This window comes from Panthera tigris, chromosome D4 (assembly GCF_018350195.1).
Source record: "Panthera tigris isolate Pti1 chromosome D4, P.tigris_Pti1_mat1.1, whole genome shotgun sequence".
Classification (NCBI taxonomy): domain Eukaryota; kingdom Metazoa; phylum Chordata; class Mammalia; order Carnivora; family Felidae; genus Panthera; species Panthera tigris.
The window spans coordinates 17,720,294-17,748,235 of record NC_056672.1 but is presented as its reverse complement, the minus strand read 5'-3'; the positions used below and the strand labels follow the sequence as shown (position 1 = coordinate 17,748,235).

Sequence of the window (27,942 nt, the reverse complement as noted above, 5' to 3'; positions counted from 1 at the left end):
GGCACACAATTTCAAGTTTCTTTTCAGGGATTCTATTTCCTGCTCTCCATTTAAAATGGGGGGAGGGAGGGGCGGAAATAAAAATATTTTGCCTGTGACAGAATATGAAAGAAGTTCTCACCCTTAAAACCCGCAGCATTGGTTTTCCAGTCATTAGCGTTCAAATGTCCTGCACGGGAAGTCCTGACAATAACATGCTGCACGTCTCTCCAGGTCAGAAACGGACTGGGGAAAGACAAGGTAAGAATCATTGTACCAAAAAAAAAAAAAAGATGGGGGAAGCAGAGAGTCACAAGCAAATTAAAAAAGCAAAAGCAGAATGGCGAAGTACTAAAAACAAAGGGTCAGTTGATTCGGGGTCGGGGTGAACAAATGCGGCTCTGGGTCTCAACGTGGAGAGGTGACGTTAGTCTGAGGGAGGCAGAGAACGTAACCTTAAATTTAGGAAATACTGTGGTATTGGTCAGTTGTAACTCGGTGTTTAAAAGGGTGAGGATTTCCAGTTTTCCTCAACAAAATGGCTCCCGGTTCGGGCCCGGCCATCCTTGATGTAAAAGCTTGCGTCGGAACCTGAAAATTACCGTAAGCTAAAGCCAAAACTGAAGTCTCCTGGAACATTCCTTGTCCAGCTATACAGCCAGACAATCGCTTGCGTAATTTAACAAAGAACTAGCAAGGGTTAGCATTTTGCGTGTACGTACAGGATAAGGAGAAAGCCTCAGATGAACCGAGTCCCTGTCGTCCGTGTTTTCAAAGAAAGAGAATTTAGCGTGGAGCCCAAAGCTGGGCCCCAAGACATAGGTATGGGAGTATCCTTAACTTGCCATAAGTGATTATTATATTAAATCGCTGGATACCTATTTCTTGCGACTGTTAGCACTGAAGGCACAGAGTCACTGAGTAGAGAAGTTCCTTTCATTGGAGAACCTCGACGCTACTCATAAACCTACAGAAAACCAATCCCAGTACATGTGCGCAAAGAGCATCTATCTACTGGAAAGCGTCTGACTCCATGCACGCATGAAATTCTGATCAAGATGCTTATTATTTCCGTCTTGACTGTCAGGTGTGACAAGCTTTTACTTAATTGGGAAACGTGGCCGTTATCAGGCAGCTTGGGTACTTATTTTTCACCTGCCACCTTCATTTTAGAAGGATACTTGCCAAGGATGGGCCAGAACATGGAGGGGAGGGGGACAACGATCTGAGGTGTGACAGGAGCAAGTTGCGGTCCCTTTGGCCCCTCGTATGCAGCCCACGGACGCTGGCCTCACCCAGGCAGAGGAAAAACTGGTGTCTTAATTCCAGCTAATTCAGCGATGGAGCTGCACGCGGCTTCACTTCCTACTACGTGTTCCCATCACCCTTGCCACATACACGTTTTTGAGAGTGGCCTCCTAACAAAGGGGGCCCAGGGATCAGATCCTGGCTCTTTCATTTTCCACTTCTGTGAAATTAACTTCTTGAGGTTTCAGTGTCCACATTTAGCATGTGGACGCTAAGATCTATTCCACTTCCTTATACTGACGGAATCAAAGTGACGCCAAGTACTTATTTTGGTGCAAAATAAGCCATCAGGAGGTGGCAGACAATACATTCTGCTACGTGTTGAGCCACGGCTCTCATTTGGTGGCTTGAACATGAAGGAGATGGGGAGAAAAAGGTGCTATAGAGTTCTGACACCTTTTTGCTATGCCTTCAGATGAAACCTAAAACACATAGTACTGCCATTTCCAAAGTTTTCAGAGGGGGCAGGATTGGATGTAGACGATTTTGCAAGGTTGCGTTAACAAAATAACTAATTACTAATGAAACGAAAACTTAACCTCATGAATTTGAAAAATATAATAACACTGAAAAACGACTTAGTTCTCTTTTGTTTTACCCAACACTTGCTATGGACCAATTTTAGAACCTGATAATGCATGAAACTCTGGAGGAAGGGAGGGAGGGAGTTGGTTTGAGGGGGGTCCAGGAGGCAGGGAAGTTTCACTTCTAAAACAAATAGCACGATCTGGCCCTTTGCTGACTGATACCGAATCCGCCATAAGAATTCAGTAAACTCATTGTGCCATGGTCAAGAAAACTAGGAAAAGAGTCAAGGGATAATTCTACTTCTGAACTCGAAGGTCGACATAAGATGTTTTTCCTGATCAGCCTGATACAATGTTAATCTCCTTTCAACTTTCCCAGTGTCGTGATTTGAGTGAGGAAGAATTCAGTAAACTCATTGTGTCATGGTCAAGAAAACTAGGAAAAGAGTCAAGAGATAATTCTACTTCTGAACGGGAAGGTCAACATAAGATGTTTTTCCTGATCTGCCTGATACAATGTTAATCTCCTTTCACCTTTCCCAGTGTCGTGATTTGAGTGAGGCGCAAACGCAACAACAACAAAAGCTCAGTCTGGCAAACCTTTCCAGACGCTTCTTTGTGGTACAGCATAATCCTCTCAAATGGGCATGCTTGCTTCGCTTTTCTCCATGAGCAAACAGCAAGATATATGCAGGTGTACTCGGATTTGATAAGTATGTCTAAATCAACCTAGGGATTTTAAAATAACATTTAACACACAGCTAAAACTTCCACACTTTATTACTCTTTATGGGGGGAGAAAAGAAAAGACGAGAAAAGATGAGAAAAGACGAGAAAAGACGAGAAAAGACGAGAAAAGACAAGAAAAGACAAGAAAAGACAAGAAAAGACAAGAAAAGACAAGAAAGGAAAGGAAAGGAAAGGAAAGGAAAGGAAAGGAAAGGAAAGGAAAAGAAATGAAACCAGTTTCCTATGTTACTTATCACCAGGGCAAGATTCTTTTGGAAACATCAAACACAAGGTTCTGACCATTGGGAGGCCATTTCCCTAGTGGCCCTTAGCACTAAAAATATAATAATGATGATGATGATGATGATGGGGATGATAAAGGCAGCACGGGGAACATTTATCTTGTGACTTAAGCAGTTGTATTCAGGCAGATTCAGGAAGCCTCCTGCATTCAGTTCAGCCTGAAGAAATCAGAGTTACTTGCTCTCACGCTGAGTTGTAAAAACTAGTTCTTCTTGGAGTACTTGTAATTAGAAGGAATTAGCTTCAGGAAATTGAAACTACGCATGGAAAGAAGGAGGCGTTCAGATAATTTTACTCTGGCATTTGATAATACGCAACTTCAGAAATCATTTAATTTCAAAATGTCCCGTATTTCACCAAAGTGAGGAAGTTAATACGGGAAACCGATGGATTTTCCATCAGTGGCATTGCTACCCGTGGGAGGGGAACTAATTAGCTCAGGAAATAGCCATAGGTTAATTTGCTGGTATCCGGAGAAGACTTGGATTTACAGGGACATCTGATTCGCATTTTGGGACTTATTTGTATTTATGCTCTCAGGGACGTTGCAGACGTGAAGGTATCGGACTATGAAGCTTCTGGGACGCCACACACAGATCGAAAGAGACGGGAAGGCTGCAGGCCCTGAGCTGGGAACGTCACAGTCCACGGCGCTGAAAGTAGGGCCCCCTGAAACTTACCCCTTCCGCCAATGACCCTGGCCCCACATTCCACTGGCTTCTGAACGTCAAGACCCCTCTCACCTCCAAGAATAGAAGATGGAGCACTAAGAACTTTGGGGCAAACGATAATCAAGAGGCCACAAGTATAACTGACCTGGAGGAAAAGAACAGTTTCTCTCCATTCTGAGCCTGGGGACCACGGACCCCATAAAAAGCCACAAGGATTTAGGCCACACACACCCCTTGGGTTTCTTCCTGGAACAACTGGCAGTCACCTTTAAACGACAGCATGCGGTAAAAGGGCAACATTTCCAAATCCCTGCAACATGTGGCTAGCTACCTGTGAGCTTTAAAGGCAATAAAATATACTTGACTTTCTGGAGAGTTCTGTATATGTAATCTTTTCCTGGTAGGAAGCTTTGCATCGTTCAAGGACCTCGAATTACTAGCCAACATTAAATGAGCGCTTGGCCACGGCCTGGTACTACATGTTGTGCGTGATTGATTGATTGATTGATTTGAGGGAGAGGGAGAAGGAGAGGGAGAGGGGCAGAGGGAGATGAACAGAAGGAGAGAGAGAATATCTGAGGCAGGCTCCACGCTCAGCGTGAGATCACAACCTGCCCTGAAATCAAGAGTAGGAGGCTCAACCGACTGAGCCACCCAAGTGCCCCTGTACGTGCATTATTACCGTGTAATCTTAAACATCTTATGAACATAAGTAACATTTTTATTCCCATTTCACAGACGACAAAACTGAGACACGGAGCTACACATAGTCACTCTAGCACACACAGGTAGTTAGTGGAAGGGTGACAATTCCAACCAGCTGCCCCTGGCTGGCGGTGGCTTCTATGCTGTCATGTACTATTTAAAAGCACCTCCAGGTGGACCCCCGGAAGGCAGAATAAACGGACGCATGTTGGTTCGCTCGGGAGTTCTTCGACAACTGGATCAGGAAGCAACGTGTGGCATGCCGTGTCCTCGTGGTCACGCTATTTTCGCACCTGCACTCTCTCTCTCAGCTCAGTTGAATTTTGATTCTCTGGCTGAATTTTGATTACCACAGAATTCAGGAGAGTCTCGAGTCTTAATCTGGGTCTTAGGTTCCAAAGGCTTAACTTTGGCATACTCCCTCGAAGGTGAATGGAAAGATATCAAACTAGGAAATATATGATTTTTATAATAAAATACAATATTATATGCCTGTACTGGAGAGCAGAACGTGATTATATTATTTAACTTTATGGTCATGAACTTGTCACCTTGCTTGACATGCTCACACTTTGATGTGGTTTATAGTTTGGCTTTTCCAGTCCGGGAGCTGCACCTGAACCCCAGCACAAACACTTCTCGTTTCTAGCGGTAAAAAACAGGATAATTAGTGACACCGTCACTACCTGGTATCTGTATTCTGTTTTTGTTCTGAGCAGTTCAAAGTGTTTGATGGTCTCAACGGTAGGTTTAGAAGAAGCAGGACTGGGGCACCTGGGTGGCTCAGTCAGTTAAGTGTTCAACTATGGCTCAACTTATGAAATCATGGTTTGTGAGTTCGAGGCCCGCCTCGGGCTCTGTGCTGACAGCTCGAAGCCTGGAGCCTCTGCTTCAGATTCTGTGTCTCCCTCTCTCCCTGCCCTTCCCCTGCTTGTACTCTGTCTCTGTCTCTCAAAAAATAAATAATAAAAACAACTAAAAAAAAAAAAGTAGGCTGTATCCCAAGAAAGACATTTTTTTCTAGTGTCTTTTGCCGGACCCCTAAATTCTACTGCTAATACTTAAAGTAAAAAATCCAAACAAGAGTTTTCTTGGCTAATTATGCACAAGTGAACGTCCAACATCGATCTGTACTTGGTGGTCCTTAAAAAACAAGGACCTTGAATCTTGAGTGACTGACTGACTCACTATTATTTCTTAAAAAGAAAAAAGGGGCACCTGGGTGGCTCAGTGGGCTAAGCGTCTGACTTCGGCTCAGGTCATGATCTCCCGCTTTGCGAGTTCAAGCCCCGCGTGGGGGGTCTGTGCTGACAGCTTGGAGCCTGGAGCCTGCTTCAGATTGTGTCTCCTTCTCTCTCTGCCCCTTTCCCGCTCACCTCTCTCTCTGTCTTTCAAGAATAAATACACATTAAAAAAGAAAAAAAGAAGTAACCTTCCCTTGGTCCCCTCCGACAGATCTATCATCACAGGCAACCGATAATAGGGACAACACGTACACATCTTGATACGGAAAGAGAACTGATCAATGAGAGTAGCAAAGCAAAACCAGAGGATGAAAACTGTTCCCTAACTGGGCAATCTTCTTAACATACAAGACCGATTCTGTCTTATACAATGATGGAGTAATTTCACGAACCAGTCCTATGGGGAAACTACATGACCGGTCAGCAATCATCCAGTTACCTAGACATTCAACAAAAAATCCAACACAAGACCGGTCTTGTTTTATGATCCTTAAGACCATGGAAAATAGAAATGGGACCAAGTAGCTGCAAAATTCACGCCGTCGTGCGGCCGCTAAATCAATCCGTGATTGTGGGAGGAGATTCACGGCGAGCTGAAGCAACAAAGATGAGACAGAAAATGTCTAGAGCCTGCTGAGGTTGGTCCAAACATTATCCCGACTGTACCCAGTGCATGCCGAGGGTGACTCAAGAATAAAACACCGACCCTCCAACAAAGGAAACCGATATTCTTTTGTCAGGTTAATGAAGCCACAGAAAGGATCATCAGGTTGTCAACCCCACGGCGCACAGGAGGATATACTGCTCATGGGAGTGCGTTTGGTTTGTTCTGTTTTGTTGTGTTGTATTGTGTGCTCTACAGTAATTCAAAAGTTCCAGGCGGGGCACCCGGGTGGCTCAGTCGGCGAAGCGTCCGACGTCGGCTCAGGTCACGATCTCGCGGTTTACGGGTCTGAGCCCCGCGTCGGGCTCCGTGCCGACGGCTCGGAGCCTGGAGCCTGCTTCGGATTCTGTGTCTCCCTCTCTCTCTGCCCCTCCCCCACTTGTGTTCTGTCTCTCAAAAATAAATAAATGTAAAAAAAAAAAAAAAACACAAAAGAAAAAAAAGTTCCGGGCCAAAAACTGGGTGTCCTAACAGAAAACACAGTTAATTGTACCTTCAGGTTTGGAAATGTGACTTATATTGGCATCATCTGGACACCTACTTATGATCCATCCATACCCGAACCAAAGCAGGAAAGATAAAGAAGATTGGTTCAGGACCACCCACGTCAAGTTTTTATTATATTCTCTTGTTCACACCAGTCATCGATTACCTGAATTGAGTATAAACTAAAGGTCTAGAAACTGGGTCTCTAAACACACTTAAGAGAAGATGGCCCCTGATTTACAAAGAAAAATTCTGCCATTTAAACTGAAGTGTCTTCTTTTCCTTTATAAATCCTGGCTTCTGCCCAGGCTTTGTCATTACACCCAAAGCACATCAATTAAGTTTTGTGCAGCTTTACAAACAAACGGCATTTTGTCTGTAAGCTCAACAGTCATTCCCTTGAAACACTTTGCTACATCAACTCTTAGGGAATACAGTTTGATCAACGGTCAGACAAGGGTACACTAACCAAGAGATCACATGCATTGAAGTCAATTCACCATAAATGAAACTTTGTGCAAGTTCTCCGTATACACTCAATTCCCTCCAGCATTGTGACCCGGAGGCTGTAAATTTTGGCCAAGGTAAAGGCCTCTCTCTCTTCACGCGCCCCACAACCTGGAATCGAGGCCTGACCCTCATTTTTCGTTCCAGACTCTGCAATCTCTTGACGTAGACGAGATATGACAGTATGAGAGCTCCCTCCCTACGCTTATCCCAGTCAAGCTGTGAGAAACCCACTTGGCGGTAAGGGAGCCGGAGAACATCTCTCACTTCCCCTTTTTTTGCTAACTTTGCCGGCCGTCCTGCGCTCAGCGTGAATAAATACACAGTTCCCAGTGAACCGACTTAGTCCGGCAGGAAGACATTGCTATCCCCATTAGTTTTATTTCTAATTTAAACTTATTCTCAGCAATAATGATAAACATGGCCGCTAATCACATGAGCATGACGAAGGTATGGTCGGGAAGACGTAGGTAAATCGTGACCTGCTACCTAATGCTTCTGTAACGCTAGACAATTAACTGCGCCTCCCTGGGACTCCGTTTTCTCAGTTGAAATGTGGAAATGGTAACACACACACCGCAGGGTGGTTGCAAGAACTCCAGGCAACGGACGGAGAGTGCCTGGCGCATGACAGACTCCCAAAGACACCAGTCATTACGATTTCTTGAGACGCACAACCTATCATCCCGAAACAAGCCAGAAGGACAACTTTGAGTCTATGCTAGCATTTGATGACTCTCCAGTTAATTAAGCTCTTTTCCCCTATGCCTAGATTTTGACAGTATGTCTTTTAGTTCCTGTAACAAATGAGCAAGATAGCATTTTCAACATGTTGGTACTTTTGTGCTTAGTGAAATAATAATGCCACTAAGATCTGTCAAGAGGATCTGGTTTTAACAAGCCGATGGCGGAGGCAGCAAGTTGCCATTTGGTACCGAATATTAGGACGCAGACATAGGTGCACATACTTATTCACTTAACTGGACTGCTGGGCTGCAGTGTTTCTGAAACTTTTCTACCAGACTTCAGGGATCTGCAGGGTTTTCACCTCAAAAGCCAGCAGTTGAACCCTTGGACGGGCAGCAAAAATACTTGGCCGCAGCTCTGTTATTACTATTATTGTAAATTACAGCATTTTCTCTCATTTTTTTCCCCCTGTTGAATACAAAGAATTCAAGTGATGCTTTTCTACGTGCTTATCAAAGAAGTGTATTTTCAAACAGGGATGTTCAAGGTTCACCTTTGTTTTAAACTTCAGTGAAAATCAGTAAGCATTTGAGATTCTAGAATTTTAAGTAAATGTTATTCTATTTTAGAAACTCCTGGTTTATGATGTCAAGTCCTAGCCGTCTTTCTAATTATTGGATGTCAACCGTAACAAAGAATATTTTTAAAAGCCCTTATACACTGCGCACACACACGCACCAGGGGCAAGATCAACTAAGATTAACAGAAATCTATAACAAAAATTTTGGAGGGATTTCCAAATCCCTGATGTGACTGGAATAAGAAAAGTCACGTTTAACGTCTCCATGCTTTAAGAAAACAAAGCTGTCTTGGCACCTAAAGGAAAGTAGAAGGGGGAAGAAGTGAAAAAGACCCCCCCCCCAACAAAAGCTAAGCCTTGTTTCCCCATCTACCTCCTGAATTAAAGACCCAGGATATCTATCCATCGCCCAAAAGCATATGTGTGTGATTCTCTACTGGACATGTTCTCTTTTTCTCTTTTTCTTTTCAAGGCAGCCCAACCATTAAACTCTGCTCTCTCCTATCCCTCTTTTCAGAGTCTCAATTCTTAGAAACTGTGGCAGGAATTAGGGGGTAATTTCCAACTTTCTTTTTTACTGCCACCCTGTCTCTACACGTGAGATGCCAAAATTGTGTCCCCCCAGATGCCCCACGAGTGACAGGTGCACATGAGACAGAGTCTGGAGCAAGGAAGTGGAAGAGGCAGTCTGCGGGGCGTTTCCAAGAAAGACCTGCTTTCCTGCTACAGCCATCCCTCAATTCTCTGTCACTCTCTCCTTCCTTTTACCTGAACGTGGGTGTGATGGCTGGAGCTGCAGCAGCCATTGGGAAAAGATTAAGAGGGTAACACAGACGCTGGTCTTGGTAGCTTTGAAATTTTTTTTAAAGTTTTATCTATTTATTTTTGAGCGGGAGCGGGGGAAGAGGGGAGAGTAAGTGGGGAAGGGGCAGAGGGAGAGGGGGACAGAAGATCCGACAGGCTCCAAGCTGTAAGCGCAGAGCCCGACGTGGGGCTCGAACTCACGAACCATGAGATCGTGGCCTGAGCTGAAGTCAGACACGCTATTAATCTACTGAGCCGCCAGGCGCCCCGGTGGCTTAGAATTTCTTAACCGACATCTTGACGTGTGGATTTCTTGCTCTATCAGCTATACTTTCTTGGTACTGAAGGTAATTCCTAACAGATGGATCTCCAAAAGTACTGAGAATTGGATGGCATTTATGGAGTCTCACAGTGAGCCAGGTGCACTGTGAGAAGTATTATATTCATTATTTCATTTATTGCTCATGGCAACCCTGAGAGACAGATAATATTACCATTGTTACCACCTAAAGAAGGACACAGAAGCAGAGAGAGCGTCAGGATCCTGCTCAGGGTCACGTGATTAGCAAGAGCTAAACCTGGCCACAAACGGGCTGACTCTGGAGTCTGGCTCTGATCTATTTCACCACCACTGTCTTTGACTGGAGGAGGGACCATGAGAGGAAGAGCCCGGAGCAGTGCTTGTAGGGACCGGCTGGCAAAACTGGTTTTGACAGAAGGGTTGATAAATGATCTTCTCCTCACCTAGCATTCCTCACTTTGGATGGATCTCTGCCGGGATCTCAGAATTGACCAAGGGGTTTTGGTCGGTCATCTGATCCTTCAAGGGCAAGTTTGAGCAGGTCTGTGCTTAGATGCTAAGCAGGGCAGGGATAGCATCACACCTTTTCTGAAGCCAGAATTGAGGATACGCTCATTGAGAATCAAAAAAAAAGAAAAAATAGGAACATAGGGAGAAAGAACAAGTAAAGGAAATCTAAGAGGGTAGTGCAAGGGACAGGAAAAAGAAGAAAAGAGGAAAAAGAGAGAAAAGAACAGAGAAGAAAAATAATATGGGGCCTGTGAAAAAGATAGTGAACAAAAAGGGAATACACTGATAAACAAGGCAAGCTGAGACGCCCAAATAGAAGCTGAGAGAAAGCCTACAAGCACCATAAAGTGGTATTAGCAAAAGGAAAGTTTGCATTAGAGGGAGTCCATTGATATGGATATGGTATCCTGGAATTGGTATCATGGAAAATTGAGTTAATCATATCAAATACAATTGTGAGAACTTCCCACCATTTAAAAAAAATTTTTTTAACGTTTTTATTTATTCTTTTTGAGAGACAGAACATGAGCAGGGGAGGGGCGGAGAGAGAGGGAGACACAGAATCCGAAGCAGGCTCCAGGCTCTGAGCTGTCAGCGCAGAGCCCGACGCGGGGCTCGAACCCACGGACCGTGAGATCATGACCTGAGCAGAAGTGGTACGCTTGACCTACTGAGTGACCCAGGCGCTCCCGCCACCATTCTGTTTTTGTTTTTGTTTTAAGGAAAATCATCAAGAGAGGACAAGGAAAGACAAGGTGACAGATCTGAAGGCCAGGAAACAGAAAGTCACTTCAGGATAGAAGCTTTATCTGCCTCTGAGGACCAGCACGTACTGAGTCTTAACTATCTACTTATCAGGTTTCTACTGGTGCTTTACGGCACAGTTCTTCACATGACGTAGGCAAAACAAGCCATCAGGCGGACAATGTCATTATTCCCTTTTTACAGATGTGGAAACTAAGGCTTAGAAAGGTTACATCTCTTTCGTAACATCATGCGAGGAGAACAAGAACCGGGCTTTGCATCCAGGCCTCTCAGACTCCAGGGCTCCAGCGTGGAAGCCCACGGTAGGCTTTGTTAGTCACCAAAATCCCACCTGATTAAAAACCCCCAAGGTAGGCTCGAAGGACTCAATGTGCTTCAGGAAATACTAAGGATTGCATCCCCTATGCTCTTCCTGATACGTGTGTGTGTGTGTGTGTGTGTGTGTGTGTGTGTGTGTAATTTCAAACACAAATAAAAAATATCTTAAAAGCTGCTGTTTAGAAATTCAAACCAAACCAAACCAAACCGAATTTCTGCCTTGAGTCTCTCTGCAAAGCTAATTTCAGGAGACAATGAAAGGAGAGTTAGAACCACTGACAGGAGAGGCACCTGGGTGGCTCAGTCAATTAAGCTTCTGACTCTTGACTTCTGCTCAGGTCCTGATCTCACGGTTCGAGCCCCGCAGCGCGCACGTCAGGCTTTGCAGTGACAGCGCGCGGAGTCCCCTTGGGATTCTCTCTCTTTCTGCCCCTCCCCCACTGGTGTGCACTCTCATGCGCTCGCTCTCAAAAGAAATAAATAAACTGAAAGACAAAAACAGAAACACTGAAAGGAAACAAGCCCAAGAATTGTATACTAAGCTCCTGTCCTTCATGAGTAAATGCAGAAGCCACACGTTTGTAGGAGCGACAAAGTAAACCAACCTACCCTCACTGCAAGCACACACTCTGAAAACCAAAATAAAGCAAACAAAGAGCTTGAAGATCTATTTCAGCTGATGAATAAAGAGGTCAAAATTAAAAAGCCTAGAATGGGTAGTTGTTATGAAAGACCTACTGATCGCTCAAAAATAAAACAAATGTAGAAGGAAGACTTAAGAAGTCTTTTAACACAATTCTTTGGAAAAGAAAAATAATGGCAAGAAATAAATCAAATTGTTGCAGATTATGACATTAAACGTGAAGAAATGAGCATTGGGGGAACACTAAATAAATGTAAGCCAAGTTCAAATAGCAAGGAGTCAAGGGGGAGAACCCCTACTACAAGATATATTTATTTTTAAATATCAGCTTTATTTTAAAAGTGAGATCTGAGGAACTATTAAAATTATTTTAAAATCCTTTTTTTTACCTAAAAAATGAAATATAGAAACTAAAAATTAAAGAAAGGGCAGCGATTTTTCCACAACACACACACATACACACACACACACACACACACACACACACCTGGATGACAAAATTAGTTGCAAACAATACAACATTTGAGACATAAAAACACTGAAAAGCACAAGGAAGCACAATGTAGCTGAAAGATGAGGCACTGTCTATAATGAATATCTAACAGCATGAAACGTTTCCATCAAAATGTGTGGATCAAAGACTGTGCAAAGAAGTCACTGGGAGACCCACACTACTGAGGTAATTCAATCCACTTATTTCAGGAGAAGTACTATAAAGGGTTTGTTTACATAATGGATATAATTTAATCACATTAAAACTTATCTCCTACAAAGAGTAATTTCTTTTTCTTAAGAATTCATGGATCAACTACAGAGTTTTGAAAGAAAAGTTGCAGACCTACCGAGCCAAAAGGAAATCTCGGTTGCCTTAAGGAAAAACAATACCTCACAAACCGCTAGTGTGGTTGGTTATCTAACCTCATTATCTGACCACAACACAGTGGAAAGAAAGGTCAATAATAAATCTCCGTAGAAACAAAGTTTGTTAAACATTTAAAAGTATTATTCTCAATTGTCATTCTATCAAAGAGGAAGCCCAAACATCATTAGAAAATAATGGCAGTCAGCCAAAAGTGTGTTCAGAGGTAAATGTAGAGCTTAAAAAAATCATACTAATGTAAAAGGAAAAACAGATGAACCATGATTCAACCAATAAGATTAATAAGAGAATGAAGAGTGTTCTTAAAGAAAGCAGGATAGATATTAAAGCGATAAAAAAAAAGACAAAGGAAAAACAGGAAAACTTTGTTACTGATTAGCAAATCCAAGAACTGACTTTTTGAAAAACAAGAATAGCAACAAAACATCTAACAAAGAAGATAATATATAATATATGTATCTTATATTAATATCAGATATATATTATGTTATATATAACATAAAATATGCAATTATATTACAGTTCTACATAGAACTGTATGTAATCATTGGTTAATAAATTTGAAAATCTTATGAAGTGGACATGGTTTGGGAGAATATAGATAAAAAAATGAAAAATTTATCAAAGAATTATTTTTTAGAAAAGGCTTTAGGGACAGATCGTTTCCTTCAAACTTATAACAACAGTGATCACAAATGTCTCCAGAGAAGACAAAAAGATGCAACATTTCACAATTTATTTTGTGACTTTAACATCACTTGATCAAAAAAACAAAACAAAACAAAACAAAAAACAAAAACTGGCAGAGATAGAGGCAGAGTATTTATCGGTCAACCCAAACTGGGGTGAGAAGCTTAATTCTTCCTTTAATATCTATGCTACCATATTCTTGAGGGATAAATGGGGGACAATAAAGAAAGAATACTTTAAAAGATTCTCTTTATATTCCGTAAGTGCACAATTAATATTTTCCAGTTGCTATAACAATATGGAACACACACACACACACACACACACACACACACGTTATTCAGTGAAAGAAACTATAAATCTCACTCAGGAAAATAAACACAAAGGCATATATAAAATATCCTAATACTAAACCAAAAGCATACTAAAGAACCAAATTTCATTCATAATATAAGCAGAAATAATATTTAAAAAACTATTATCCTAATAAATCACATAAATAATTACAATATGAGAAACTAGATACTAAAAATCTCAACGGATACTGAGAAAACACCCAAGTTCTATTTTTAACAAAACTTTTGTAAAGCCAAAAATGCTGTACAGCCACATGAAGAAAAGCAGACATCTGCAAAAATGAAACAGCGTTCAAAAAAAGAAGAAGAAAGAAAAGAAAAAAAGAGAATCCAGAGAAAATCTGGAGCTAGACATGAAAGCTTATTGTCATTCTCGGTACTTAGTATTTTAAATGGTAGCTAATATAATAGAAATACTATTTATGATGATATCAGCTTCTGTATTTGTAATACTTTCCATATGCCCACATGTATTTAATCCTGGCAACAATTTGGTGATCCTGGGTTATTATTACCCCAACTTTCAGATGAAGAAACTAAATTTAACAAGGATAAAAAACACCATTTTCCCTTGTTCAAGGCAACTCAGGTAGTAACGGGGTAGAGGTAGGATCGGAATTGAAAAGTCAGCCTGACTGCAAAACCTGAATTCATAATAACCAGTTTGGGGATAAGAAAAACAAACCTAGAAAAAACTCAAATGAACAGAGATAAGTGTTACTATAGTCAGAATCCGTGTATATATCCACCCGGTCACAAAAAAAAACAAGGTAATGAGTTACAACATAATGTGAATTAAAGGGCCAGAGAAAAGAAAAACATAAAAAAAAAAAAAAAAACCCCAAAAAACAGTATCTCTGTTATCTAAGAGCAATAACTAGTTAAAGGCATAATGGTAACAGCAAAGCATACAAATATTTACTATTCCAAAAAATAAATCCAAATCTAAAAGTATGGAATTAAATACAAGCCCAAGATGTTATGTTGCCAATAAAAGATCTGAATAATTCAGGGGCAGATTTTCTTGAGCGGGAAAACCAATGGTTATAAAGAAGCCAAGCTTCATACAGTTGTCAAACACTGTCACTGGGATTGTTTTTGGAAGCACGGCAAAATGGTTCTATGTTTTTCCTGGAAAAGCAAACAGGTAAAAAGGCTTAAGAAAATGTTTAAAAATTGGAGTGATACAGTAATGGCAAAAGAATTGACAGAATGATACACAGAAAACTCTAAAACAGACCTTAATAAATTCAATGACTTGAGCGTAACACAAATTGTGTTTGGAGGCAGATTACTTAACACATGGCATTGAGTAGACAGATCTCTATAAAAGTTCAACTTAGAGCTTCATGCCCAATGCCAAAATAAATCCTACTTGGTCAGACATTCATGCTGAAAAACGCAATGAGAAAACCCTAGATGAAAGTGGAAGTTGGTAATTAAGACTTAGAGACAGGACTCTGAGATAGGAAAGGACTATCTAACCTGAGCTCTTAACTGGGGGCCCATGGATTACTCTGGGGGTACGGCAAATCCCCTGCCATCTGTGTGTTTGGGCTCATTTTAGGGGGAAAACATACATAGCTTTCATAAGCATACGTAAGTTCTCCAGAAGTTACCAAAAGATGAGTCATGGCTAACTGACAAATGTATAAAGGGCACAGATAATTGACTAAATAATAACGAGGGCACCTCAGTGGCTGCATCGGTTGAGCGGTTGAGCGTTCAACTCTCCATCTCAGCTCAGATGATGATCTCACAGTCTGTAGGATCGAGCTCCACATAGGGCTCCGTGGTGACAGCACGGGGCCTGCTTGGGTTTCTCTCTCTCCCTCTCTCTCTCTCTCTCTCTGCCCTCCCCCACCTCCTCGCTCATGCACAAATGCACTTTCTTTCCCTCTCAAAATAAATAAACTTAAAAAAATCATAATGAAATAATGAAGGAAAAAAGTTCCCTATATCAGAACAATCTGAAGCAAATGACAAATTGATAAAATATTTGTAATAACTATGGCCAGGGGTAATATATAGAGCATAGAGTGATAAGAAAAATTAATAAGAGATCAGTAGTTTGTAGAGGATCCACAGCATTACCGCCTTTGTGAGTGACTTGGAAGCATGTCTCTGAAACTCAATTTGAATATTAGTTTCTAGAATTCAGGAATTTCTCAATACCTGATTTCCAACAAGGGGACAAAGATAGCACCCACAAAGACTTAAGACCTTTTTTGATCTAATCTTGCTTGGCTGCAGGTTAGAGAAAGCATTATGTGGTTAAAATAGGTAATGAGAGGGGCACCCGGGTGGCTCAGTTGGTTGAGTCTGACTTCAGCTCAGGTCATGATTGCAGTGTTCCTGAGTTCGAGCCCCGTGTAGGTTCTGTGCTGACAGCTCAGAGCTTGGAACCTGTTTAAGATTCTGTGTCTCCCTCTCTCTCCACACCCTTCCCTTGCTCATGCTCTACTCTCTCTCTCTCTCTCTCTCTCTCTCAAAAATAAATAAACATTAAAAACATTTTTTTAAGTGGATGACAAAAAATAATGGAGGAAAGAAGACAGAATGAACAACAGATCTGAAGGGAAAGTGACATGCAGATTGAAGACAATAAACCAAAATATTTTCAAAATAAATACATTGTACATGTCAAGAATATTTGGAACCAGCATCACGGTATTAGGATTTATTGTTTATTCAATCATAAAACAGTTGCTGAGTTGCTGAAAGTCAACCGTGTAGAGAGATTTTTGATTTTTGTTTCTATATTTCTATGTGATTTGTATTTTTTTTTTAACCAAGAGTTTGTATTACTTGAGTGGTAATAATCTGATTTTAATGTGGTCCTATTGCTAACAATATTGGTGGTTATAGGATTGCTCTTCTGCGATCTTTCAGTGTTAAATATTTAGTGCCAATGGAATCAGTGAAAGGCTGGCAACCTAATTTTGCCAAAGGATGGCATCATTTCAGACAAGTAAGCTTTATACCAAAATGGTGCCTAATGTCCAAATAAGTCACTTAAAATAAAAAAACAACAACTTTATTTTCAAAATAACCTACATTACATTATCAATATTATTTTCCTGTGCCCCGTGATCCTTGAACACTCTCACTAAATAGCAACTCTACAGACCAGATGGCCTCTGGGCAACCTTCCAATGTTATGATTTCTCAGACAAACTGATCACAAGTATTTGATATGCCAGGTATGGTGTTGCCTATAATAGAGAGTTCTAGCACAATGAAAATTATACAATTGAATACATCTGCTATGGCAATGAGGCTATTAGATGTCAAGTCCAATGACACCTACATTCAGAGCAATGAATAAGAAATACAGCATGACTAATGTGATCACTCCCAGATCATGCTCTCTCCAGGAAGCTCCCTCTCACATTCTTTCAAGTTGGGTAGAAAGGTTTCCAATAGCCAAATAACAAGCAGACGCCTCTGAGAGCCTGTGTTAAATTTCGCTCAATTCTCTTCCCTCCCTCCCGACCTTCCCTGGTTGTGTACTGAGTTTTTCAGATAAACCAGCCTGTCTACCAAAAATGGAAAATTGAGGCTTTCACTGGATTCTGGAGGAACAACTTTAAACTTCGAAGTGATGCCTAGCTTTCAATCATGTAGGGGCGTGTTTCTAAATATTGGCAGAAATCTAAAAAATATGGATTATTTCTCCTCATCGTTTGGCCTGCTGTTATCTAAGGCTTGGTCATGGTGACAAGCATTATTGGATAAAAAAGGGTTAAACTCAGTTAATGCTGCAAACAGTAACTCAGTAATAACTCATAAAAACCATGTATAAATTGGGTCACCCTTATGACTCTTGTTTCAGCAAAAATGCTACCATCTCATTGGTGGCCTTGCCTACTCCTTTTCTTATTGGCCATTATTCACTCCTCCCTACCCTTAGTACGCCATCGCTTTCTATCACAATATCACCCTTTGTTTTCTTTTCTTTCTTTCTTCCTTTCTTTCTTTCTGGTTTTTTTTTTTTTTTTACTTTTTAATGTTTATTTTGAGAGAGAGAGAGCATGCGTGTGTGCGCTCGCGCGCAAGTGGGGGAGGGGCAGAGAGAGAATGAGAGAGAGAGAGAGAGAGAGAGAGAGAGAGAGAGTCACGCTCTGAAGCAGGCTCCAGGCTCTCCAGCTGTCAGCACAGAGCCCGATGTGGGGCTCGAACCCACGAGCCATGAGGTCATGACCTGAGCCGAAGTCGGACTCAACCGACTGAGCCACCCCGGCGCCCCAGATGTATTTTAGATCTAAGCACGGTGCCGGGCGCACACACGGAGTTACATCAGAATTATGATGCTAACGATTGCAGCAATGACTGTAAGAGGTATTGCAATTTCCCAGATGGGGAAAACATGTTCCTTTCAAAATACAGAAATGATAACAAGTATGACTCAGTAAGTATTTCTCGAATGAATCAATCGACGTTCAGAGTTAAGACTACATTTGTTGGCATTTACACCCCACTACCAACAGCTACCCGGATACTTATTCATACTTCTGAATAACTAAAGGGAGACTTCCGTCTCTCCATTTATTCATTTACTCACTACACAGATTATTTGGTTGCTACTATGTGCCCAGCATTGTTCTTGGTGCTGCTGGGTCTACTGCAGCAACCTGACTTTCAAGACAGCTTACAGTCTAGGGGGGGTTTTCTTACTGTGATCTGTGGGCCACTTGCAATGGAATCACCCAAACTATTTTGAGAGCTTCAAAATCTACATTTTTAAACAAGATTCTGTAGGACTCATACACACTCAAGCTGAAAAAAGAATCTTCAGAGTAGAGCTCGAATCCGTTGTCTGTGAAGTCCTCCTAAATCACTTCTATGGAAGGTTTTGTCACCCTGCTCCAAACTCATGGCGCTTAAGCTTCACGGCCGCCATTTGCAATGAACCACGTCTTGTGACTGCTCTTAAAACAGAAAGGAGATGTGGTTCTGGCATCACATCACCTTGATTTCAACGTCCAGATCTACCGCTTACCACCTGGATACCCTTCTAAGCCTCTTTCCACATCTGAAACAGGGAGATAATGCCTACCTCATAGCAGTGCTTTGAGGACTAACTGAGATATCCGATAAAAGCCCTCAGCTCAGTATCTGGCATAGAATGAGCATTCGGTGAAAGCTGCCTGCTGTTTTTATTTTTCATCACTTCAGTTTTTGATTGTACCTTTTTTTGCACTCCCATGCACTATGCCCACGCTCAGTTGAGGCCAACGGCAAGAAGACTCCTTTGTCTCATCTATAGCATATTGTGGTCAGGTGCACTGTGACTTTATGGGCTAGAATGACACTAACATTATTTTTTCTGGGATATGCAAAGAACATAGAACTTTACTTCACTTGGGTCACACATACGGTTACTCAGTAAGGTTGAGAATCATCGCAAATAGAGAAATGAAAATCCAAGATGTTAAGAAATGAGCCAATCTTCTCAGCACAAAGTGTCTTTTTTTTTTTTGTTTTTTTTTGTACAAGTTCTCTTCCAGGTATCACACTTGATTTCACTATGAATTTGTTGCTTTGAGCTTTTGACAAATCAAAGGCCATAATCAGCTTGTTGGGGTCAGAATGAATAAATCTTCATGCTAGTGAAATGACATGCTTGTCAGTCTGTCATTTCTGCTTCTCTTATTTACGTTTCCATCATACCGACGGCAAAAGGTATCATGATGAAGATTCTTCCAAACCAGAGAAAAAAGAATGCTGGAATCAGCAAAATACAAAAAATAATAGTGTCACTAGGAACAATTATCCTCTTCTGGACTAATGAAACAAAAATATCCTAGAAGTAAGAAATTATAGGTGAAGACCATGCGGTTTATATGCAAGACTGATTCAACACTCAGCTGAAGAACACCTGCCACAAAAATAGGGTTGAGGGGCACCTGGGTGACTCAGTCGGTTGAGCAACCGACTCTTGATTTCTGCTCACGTTGATCTCACATTTTGTGAGATCAAGCCCCGCCTCGGGCTCTGTGCTGACAGCATGTAGACTGCTTGGGATTCTCTCTCCCCCTCTCCTGCGTGCATGGGTGTGTACTCTGTCTCTCTCAAAATAAATAAGTTTTTAAAAAATAGGGTTGAGTTTTAACTGGGTTTCAAAACAGAGTTTAGAAATATATCTGAGAATGGCCAAATACAAAGAGAGTGATATTTGATGAAGCCATACAGGAAGTCATTTTGCAGAAAGTCCTGAAATATGCCTTGATTAAAGTGATTAAATTAGCAAACTATTATGTGAAACTGTACTGGACCCGGAAAAAAAAAAAAGCAGCTTCTCGTATTCTTAGCAAGAAAAATTATATTTGATAGTATTTGGGGTGTTACCATAGACACTATCAAGAACAAAAATTTCCTGGCAATGCATAACATCCACAAACCTTCAAGAGATTCAATTTAAATACTCAATTTTACATACTTCTTGAAAACCCACTAATTCATTAGATTTTCTAAGCAGTCTTCTGGGGTAAGTGAATAAAAGTCAATTTGCTATTAACATACTATTTAAATGACAGCGCATGGCAGTAGACGAGCAATTTATAATGTAAATAAATCCTTATTCTTTATTTTCTCTCTCTTTTTAAAAATGTAAATGGTCTCAGCCATTTACAGCAAGCATGATGTTAGTGAACAGCACTTGCTAAGGATTAATTAATTAATTTAAGGCTAAATTAATAAGTAATTAATAGATTGCTGAAGGAGCCAGTGCGCCCAAACACAGGTCTTATTATAAAACCTGTCGGCCCAGGGATCTGGTCCCATGGGTCTTTATGCTTCTTTCAATTCTCAGAAGCCCATGGAAAGAAAAAAGGGTATCTGTTTCAATAAATGGTGCGCAATCCACCCAAGAGCTCAGCTAAGAAACTAGAACTCAGCCCTGAGGTTTTCTTCCCCCGCCCCAAAGCACATTATCTAATTCATTCCCTGGTTGCTCTACCCGCTAAACAAACGTCAGATTGATCCACTTTTTTCTGTCTCCATTATTGTCGCGCTGACCAAGCTACCCTAATCTTTCCTGAACTATGGCACTAGCTTCCAAAATGGCGCTTGCTTTGCTCTAACACCAACAGCTCTCCAAGGAGAAGTTGGAATAATCTTTACAAATTTTAATCAAATCTTCTCCTTTACAGACTCCATAGACCTCTATCATGTTTACTTACTATGACACCTTATGTGATCTGAACTTTTCCAAATCTCCAGCTCATACTAGTCCTGCATATCTTCCTATTTCTCAAAGCCAATAACCGTATTCCAGTTATGTGGTCTTCCCAACTTGCTCCTCCCTCTCCCTGGAATGCTCAGTCCAGTTCTCTACAAGGGAGCCTTCTTATATTTCAGGTCTCAGAAAAATGTCACCTCCTCCAAGAGGTCTCTCCATTGCCACTCTAGACAAAATGGTTCCTTTCATCAGATTACTCTCCAGTATTCTACTCTGTTTATGTTCTTCTTAGTACTTATCATTTGGTTTCCTAAAGACTGCCTCGCCAAATAGGGCCAAAGTTCCGGGTATGTCAACCCAGCATTCAATGCACAATGTCTAGCATAGATATTGACAACTAGTAGACCATTAATACATGTCTACTGAATGAATGAATGAATGATTCCATCTAAGCTCTATGTTACCAACACCATATTTTCTCTACACACCTTACGGAGATGAGAAAAACAAGATTAGAAATTTCTTTCCAAAATCGCTTCTCACAACTTAACTCTTTTCTCCCCCCTTGGGCTTAAACTATTTTCTCAGAGTGGTGTCATTGTTTATAGAATTTTTAGGCATCGTGTCCTTTGAGATGGAATTCTTGTCAAGGTGGTGGGGTGGATGACATAGCATAGATAATGATATAATTACTATAAAATGAGTCAAATCCCAGAGGACAGGTCTTTCCCATTTTCAATCTTAAATAGTGTTACCGCTTAGGTTAAATCATAAATCAGGTATTTATAACATGAGACATTTCTAATATAACATATGACCTTGAAAATGATGTATATAAGCAAAAACTCTGGGGACTGTAACCAAATTAAGAACTACTCTTCTTAAGAAACGATCTTTAGTATTACAGTAATAAAAGGAAAATATGTTCAGTGAATACTCCATTTTTCTAAAATAAAGCTAAGCAAAAGAAGCAGGCAACAGTCATCTAATCACTTCTTTGTCTTCAGTTCAGTCTCTGGGCAACTCAACTATCCATCCACCCCTTCTTATCCATCCACCCTTTTCCTCATCTCAGGAAGGGGACGGAAAACACAGGCTAAATCTCAAGATAACACAAAGTGAATGAACCTATTGACTCAGGCTTTTCTAGCAATAAAGGACACCTTTGGAAGCTGCAATGTTTTAAACCATTAACTACTAGTTAGGTACAAAGTTGAGTCCAGTGAATACTGGCTTCCACATAATTTGAACTTGAAAAGTGCTAGGGGACACAGTGTATTGTCTGTGTGTATGTAGACATAACAAAGCTATTTTCATGCACAGTCCTGGCAGCAGGCCCGTGGTAACTGCTCTGTGGGTCTGGTTACAATTATTTCACTATAGGGAATAGTCCAGGACAGTACATCCCTTCTCTGTCCGCTCGGCCTCAAGTGGCAATGTGTGCTGTTTTTACCTCACGAACCTCCTTTTTCAGCTCTCCTCCCTGATTACAGTTTAAGTCTCCCCACCCTCCTCATGCTATATATCCCAACCCTCCATGCCAGAAATCTCAGCTAAATTCTAAGCCCAAGCTACAACATTCTAGAAGCTTCTACAATACCCGAAAAGCTCTAAGAGCATGGGAGAAAAGGGAGTGTGTGTTAACTCCATCCTCACTCTTGGAATCACAGAGAATCTGGGCAAATATACCTGTATTGTGCATGTGCTTCTGAAGTCCTACTTGAAATCAGTAAAACTCCCCTACAAGGAAAGAGTGGATAGATTCTCTGCTATTTTACCTCAACAACCATTTGTCTCCCCGCCCACTGCAGCATTTCGTACAGGGGAATGTGGCCTTTGGGAGTATTTTTAATGGAACATTTTTACTGAAATGTGTTTTTAATTAAAACAAAACAAAGAAGATAAGAAGAGTGTACCAGATATCAGGCCTAAGATGCTAACCCCAATATTTAGAAATGTTTACGTCTATCGAATCCTTCTTATGTGGTCTCCTCCCTGCAAGACGGTCAGGTCTAGATCTTTGAAGCCCCTCAATTAGTTACTTTAACTCAACTTGCTAAAAACTTCAGGCCCCATCTCAACTGTCCCAGGTATTAATTTCTCACAATTGCTGAATCTCAAATATTTGGAGCATTTCCTCATATTTTTTTCCCCCTGCATCGGAAACATACTTGGTAAGACAGAGATTATAATGAAAGGGAGAGCATACCCATAGAGTGGTTGACCATTGGTAAGTGCATGACATTTATATAGATGGACCTTTCGGTTGATAAGAAATACAGATGGTGAGTTTAATTTCCGGAGAAAAGAATTTCCAGGATGGTTCTTCTGAAATCAACAGCATATGGTGTGAATCATCTTGTAGTGCAACACGTCTTTAATTCTTCACACATTGACCTTTCCATGTCTCACGTTATCCCTTCCACTAAAGATCAAAGGTAGAGGGGCTTCTCTTGGAAGCTCAGGGAGGGAATAACATCATGTCTCTATTCTCCCCAAGTTCAGCCCAGTTCTAAGGGATCATAAGTAAACTGGGTAAGGAATGAGGTCACGTGGGGAGAAGTCACTAATCGCTACCGGCTAGAGGCACTAAGAGGTAAAAATGACGAATATATGAAATTGAACACTTCTGTTCATTTCCCTCGTACAAAAAATAAGAAGGTTGGACTAGATGGGCTGATCTAATGTTTGTATGGAATTGACCTTCTGCAAAACATTGTGCTTAGATGTCACGAAGGATGTAAGAGTATCACGGCGCCAATGTTCCAAGCTGGATCGTGGAGGTGGGCCATTTCTATTTTCAGCCAAATCCGGCACACTCCACAACCTTTCCCCCCAAACTGATTTCATTGGCTTTCTTAAATAGCTTGTGCATCCATGTTAGTGTACATTTGCCTCCCTTTGAAGGCAACTGACATGTTTTACAAATATTTGAAATATGCCCTGCTTAATTCACTTAGCATCTAGCGTGATGCTTTAGAATATTTTTTTTTTTTTTTAGTGTACTAGATATTTGTTATACACAAATATAAAGGCAGGAATGTACAATCCTTAGTCTCCAGGAGTTTCGGCCTCACGCTACAACGATAAATTAGCTAGTGCTATATTCTATCTATATAGGTCCTATAATCTGTATTCTACAAATACTTATAGGATATGTTCCAACAGGACATTTGAAATAGGAGAGAACAGGGAAATAATAAAATAAAATAGATGAGCCCACCTAGAGATGTGTGTATTGTACGCCCATCAAGTTGGCTAGGAAGCATACCAGAAGCAGGTGACATTCTGGGTATATTTTCAGCACCGAATGACAGCCCGCCCCTTCAATTTGTTTATTTTCTGAGTTTAGGTGTAGCTCTGTTAGACGTTCTCAAAGGAAGGTATCCCTGAGGCTCCTGAGATACGAAATTGGAGGCAAATGCTCCCAGGTCACTTCAAACAAGGATGTGTGGAAGATTCTTTGCATCAGCACCCTCCTTTCTCCAAGTCCTAAACAATTTTCGAAGTTTCTATCTGACTCAGTCCCTTTAACTGACCGTTCTCTGTACAACATTTCTTGATTGCTAACCATAGGTTACTCAGTTTACCAGTGAGAAACCATTTGCAACTCAAGGCCAAAAGGTGTCTTTGGTAAACTTAAATTTTGAATGTCCTGAGCTAATGCTGGTATTTAAACATAGGGAAGACTCTACTAAATTAGTTTCTCTTTGCTAACGCTTACAGCCTCCAGTCTGGGAAACTTCAGTAAAACAGAGTTTAAAAATCTGAAGAGTGTATTTTTATGAACGTCAATTATTGCCATTTTTATTTAATAAACCATTTTATAGGCAACATCATTTGCTGGCAACTTTCTTGTCTCTTCCCAACAGGGCTATGGTAACTGGCAATATATCCCAGCATTGAGATTGCGATGCCAAGCTCTTTCGACACGTGACCTGGCGTTCTCCTGTGCTGCTCACCTAAAACTGTTAGTCACGTTTCACTCTTTTCTTTAGGTAAGAAACCTGCTCCCGGGACGCACATTTTACTTGAACTTGCTGAATTATGCCACACAAAAAGACATCACTTTAAGCAGCAACGGCCCAAATGATAATTAGTTCACCTATAATCACTGATTACATAGTCCCTGTTCACCCGGCTGAAAAACCAGAAGATTACTTCCAGATCCACAAAATCCACCTAATTGAAATATTAGAAACCTCTGAACTAATACATACAAAGAGTACCCCAACACAAAAACAGTGTCCTCTCCTGTGTTTTAAGATGACAGGATTTTCTCTTATTCTGAAATTGCTCCCGGTTTTTAGAAGGGTAAAACACTGACAGCTTTCTGCACCCAGGTGATATCTTGGGGAACAGGAGGAAACTGCCTTATTTACTAGAAAGGCAAAGTTTGTGATCAGACTGTCAGAAGCGCCTGTAGCGATGACGAGGCTCAAACTGAGGAAGAATAGGAAAAGGAGGCAGATTTTCGAGGGACTGAGAATCCTTCCAGTCTTGGGTGCAGTGTCCTTTTACCCGAGGGTCTGGGGTATGCTACAGGGTCCTCTGTGGTAACACCTGTTCTTACCCACCCTTAGGAAAAGGATGGCCTGGGGGTCTGTCCTATGAGCTCTCGCAGCAGTTAACTCAGGACCAAGCTTTGCTTGAGCTCAGATAAGAAATCTGCACACTTTGAGCTGATCTGTTTCTATGTTTTGTATCTTTTTTTTTTTTCTTTTCTCTTAGATTCCTAAGAAGGTTTTTTGTTTGGGGGGGCGGGTAGGGAAGAAGCTCTGAGTGGAAGGGCGCAAGAAGAATCAAAATGGCAGACAGGCCAATGGTTGAAGTATCCTCCAGAGGAAGACTGTCCTACTGATGCCAACAAGCACCTGGGATGCATCGAAAGCAGGCTGCGGGGGAGGGAGGTCAGGAAGTGGCAGTTTTCCCTGAGTGATTGTAATCTAGATGGAATTGAATTGATTGATTGAATCTAGATTGATTGAATTGAATTGAATTGAATTGATTCAATCTAGATTGAAATCTGCCATTAGGAGAAATGACAATACCCCCTAGAGCACGGGGACAGCTGGGGCATGCTGGGAAATGGGGACGGCAGTCCCCACTGGCAGCTTTTTACCCCCAACACTCAGCCTCACCCTACTCCCTGACCTGAGCAGGCGATGCTTAGCTAGAGTGCTGGCTGTGCCCCGGGGCAATGCTGCCGCTTCCTCTTCTCCCTCCTTAGATCAGGCTTTTCAGCTTGTGAGAGGAAAGGTTGAATCTCCAAATACCCAAGTCCAAGACTTGCTGAAAAGCACTAGTAGATGAGGACATCCCCGGGGGGGGGGGGGGGGGGGGGGGGGGGGGGGGGGGGTGTGGAGGCTGCTGAGTGGGTGAGGTGTGTTTGCAAGGCTTCGGCTTAGCTTTTGAACAACTGAAGCCTTGGCTTACTGTCATCCAAGCTCTGTGCTGTCATTTCTTAGTTCCAGATACTTTTGACACCATGCTGGAGGCCCACAGCTTATTGATCCAGGTTTACCATCAACGTCTGACCCACTCTTTGAATACTCAGATGTCCCCCTCCTAACCTCCAGCATCACTTACGGGAAAAGATTGGCCCACTGAACGAGTTACGTGGAGTTACAAGGCAAGGTTTATCCAGAACATTTTATCTATCAGTCTATTTACCATCTACTTTGGCTCCATGATCAGACCGTACTGCTGACAATCTTCAATTAACAGTGGATCTTTCCACGTAGAGGCTGTCTGGCCCCCTGCCTCCCATCCATCACAGTTGCGGCAAAAATTAATCTTTAAAAATGCTCAGAAGGCAAAGAGCACGAAAACAGATGGAAGGCTTTCAGGGTGTTCCCAGCCCCAAGGCAAACTTAGCCAACCGAGTGCGCTGCTTGAGGCATAAAAGTGAGGATTCTCCACCTGAACTTAAATAGTGGTTACGAGAACTGTTGAAATATTAGTGGTACGGTAATATCCCAAGGAACGGAGTATCATGTATATCTGTAGCCACCGATACGGCGCTTAGTTACTAAGGGTGAGATGACAACCATTTCTGGAGGGGAATTAGGAAGCGCTCGATCAATTCCTGACTTTTTTCTAATTTACTATTTTGTGGGCAAATACCCCAGAATCACAGGATGAAGCCAATATGCTTTTCAAAGATCCAATTAGCAGTCACCAACTTAAAAACAGGATACTTAGGGGCGCCTGGGGGGGCTCACTCAGTTAAGCATCCGACTTCGGCTCAGGTCATGATCTCGCGGTTCGTGGGTTCGAGCCCCGCATCAGGCTCTGTGCTGACAGCCCAGAGCCTGGAGCCTCCTTCGGATTCTGTCTCTGTCTCTGTCTCTGCCTCTGTCTCTGTCTCTCTCTCTGCCCTCCCCTGCTTACACACTTGCTGTCTCAAAAATAAATAAATAAAACATTAGAGGAAGAGACCCCTAACAGACACTTCTGTGGCCAGAACTGTCCGGTGAAAAGTTGTCAGGTGAGAATTTAATAAGGTAAGTGCAAGTTCTTTGCTCCACCCCAATTTTTAACACTTTAAAAGATACAACGCATTGCAACGATTCTTATTTAACCTCATCAAAAAGAAAGCAATACAGACACTCGTGTGAACTTGGATATCTCTCCACGTCAATTTTTGGCAAGGGGTCAACAAAAGGTATGGCACCCACTGTATGTTCTGAATGTTGGTGTCCCCACGAAATTCGTATGTTGAAACCTAATGCCCAGTGTGATGGCGTTAGGAGGTGCGGCCTTTGGGAGGTGTTTAGGTCATGAGGGTGGTGCCGTCACAAAGAGGAGACCTCGTAAGAGACCCCAGAGAGCTCCCTTGCCCCTTTTTTTCTGCCATGGGACCCGCCTAGGAAGTGGACCTTCCCCGGACACCCGATCGGCCAGTGTCTCGATTTTAGGCTTCCCAGCCTCCAGAAAAACGAGAAATAATTTTTGTTGTTTATGAGCTACTTCATTTACGGTATTTTGTTCTAGTGGTCTCAACAGACGAAGACAGCCCACATCCGAAGCTGTGTCCTTCTGCCCGTCTCGGGCTTTCCATGGCTTATACTTCACTCTTTCCATATGACATGAGGGCCCG

The 27,942-nt window shown here is 41.7% G+C and overlaps 1 protein-coding gene across 3 annotated transcripts in view; it reads right to left on the bottom strand.

Moving 5' to 3' along the window:
- PCSK5 (proprotein convertase subtilisin/kexin type 5) overlaps positions 1-27,942 on the bottom strand; it is a 447,842-nt gene that overhangs the window by 212,809 nt on the left and 207,091 nt on the right. For all 3 annotated transcript variants that reach the window (XM_042963381.1, XM_042963382.1, XM_042963383.1), the window contains exon 10: positions 122-225. In XM_042963381.1, the coding sequence (XP_042819315.1) occupies positions 122-225 (104 nt within the window). The remainder of the gene's footprint in view (positions 1-121; positions 226-27,942) is intronic.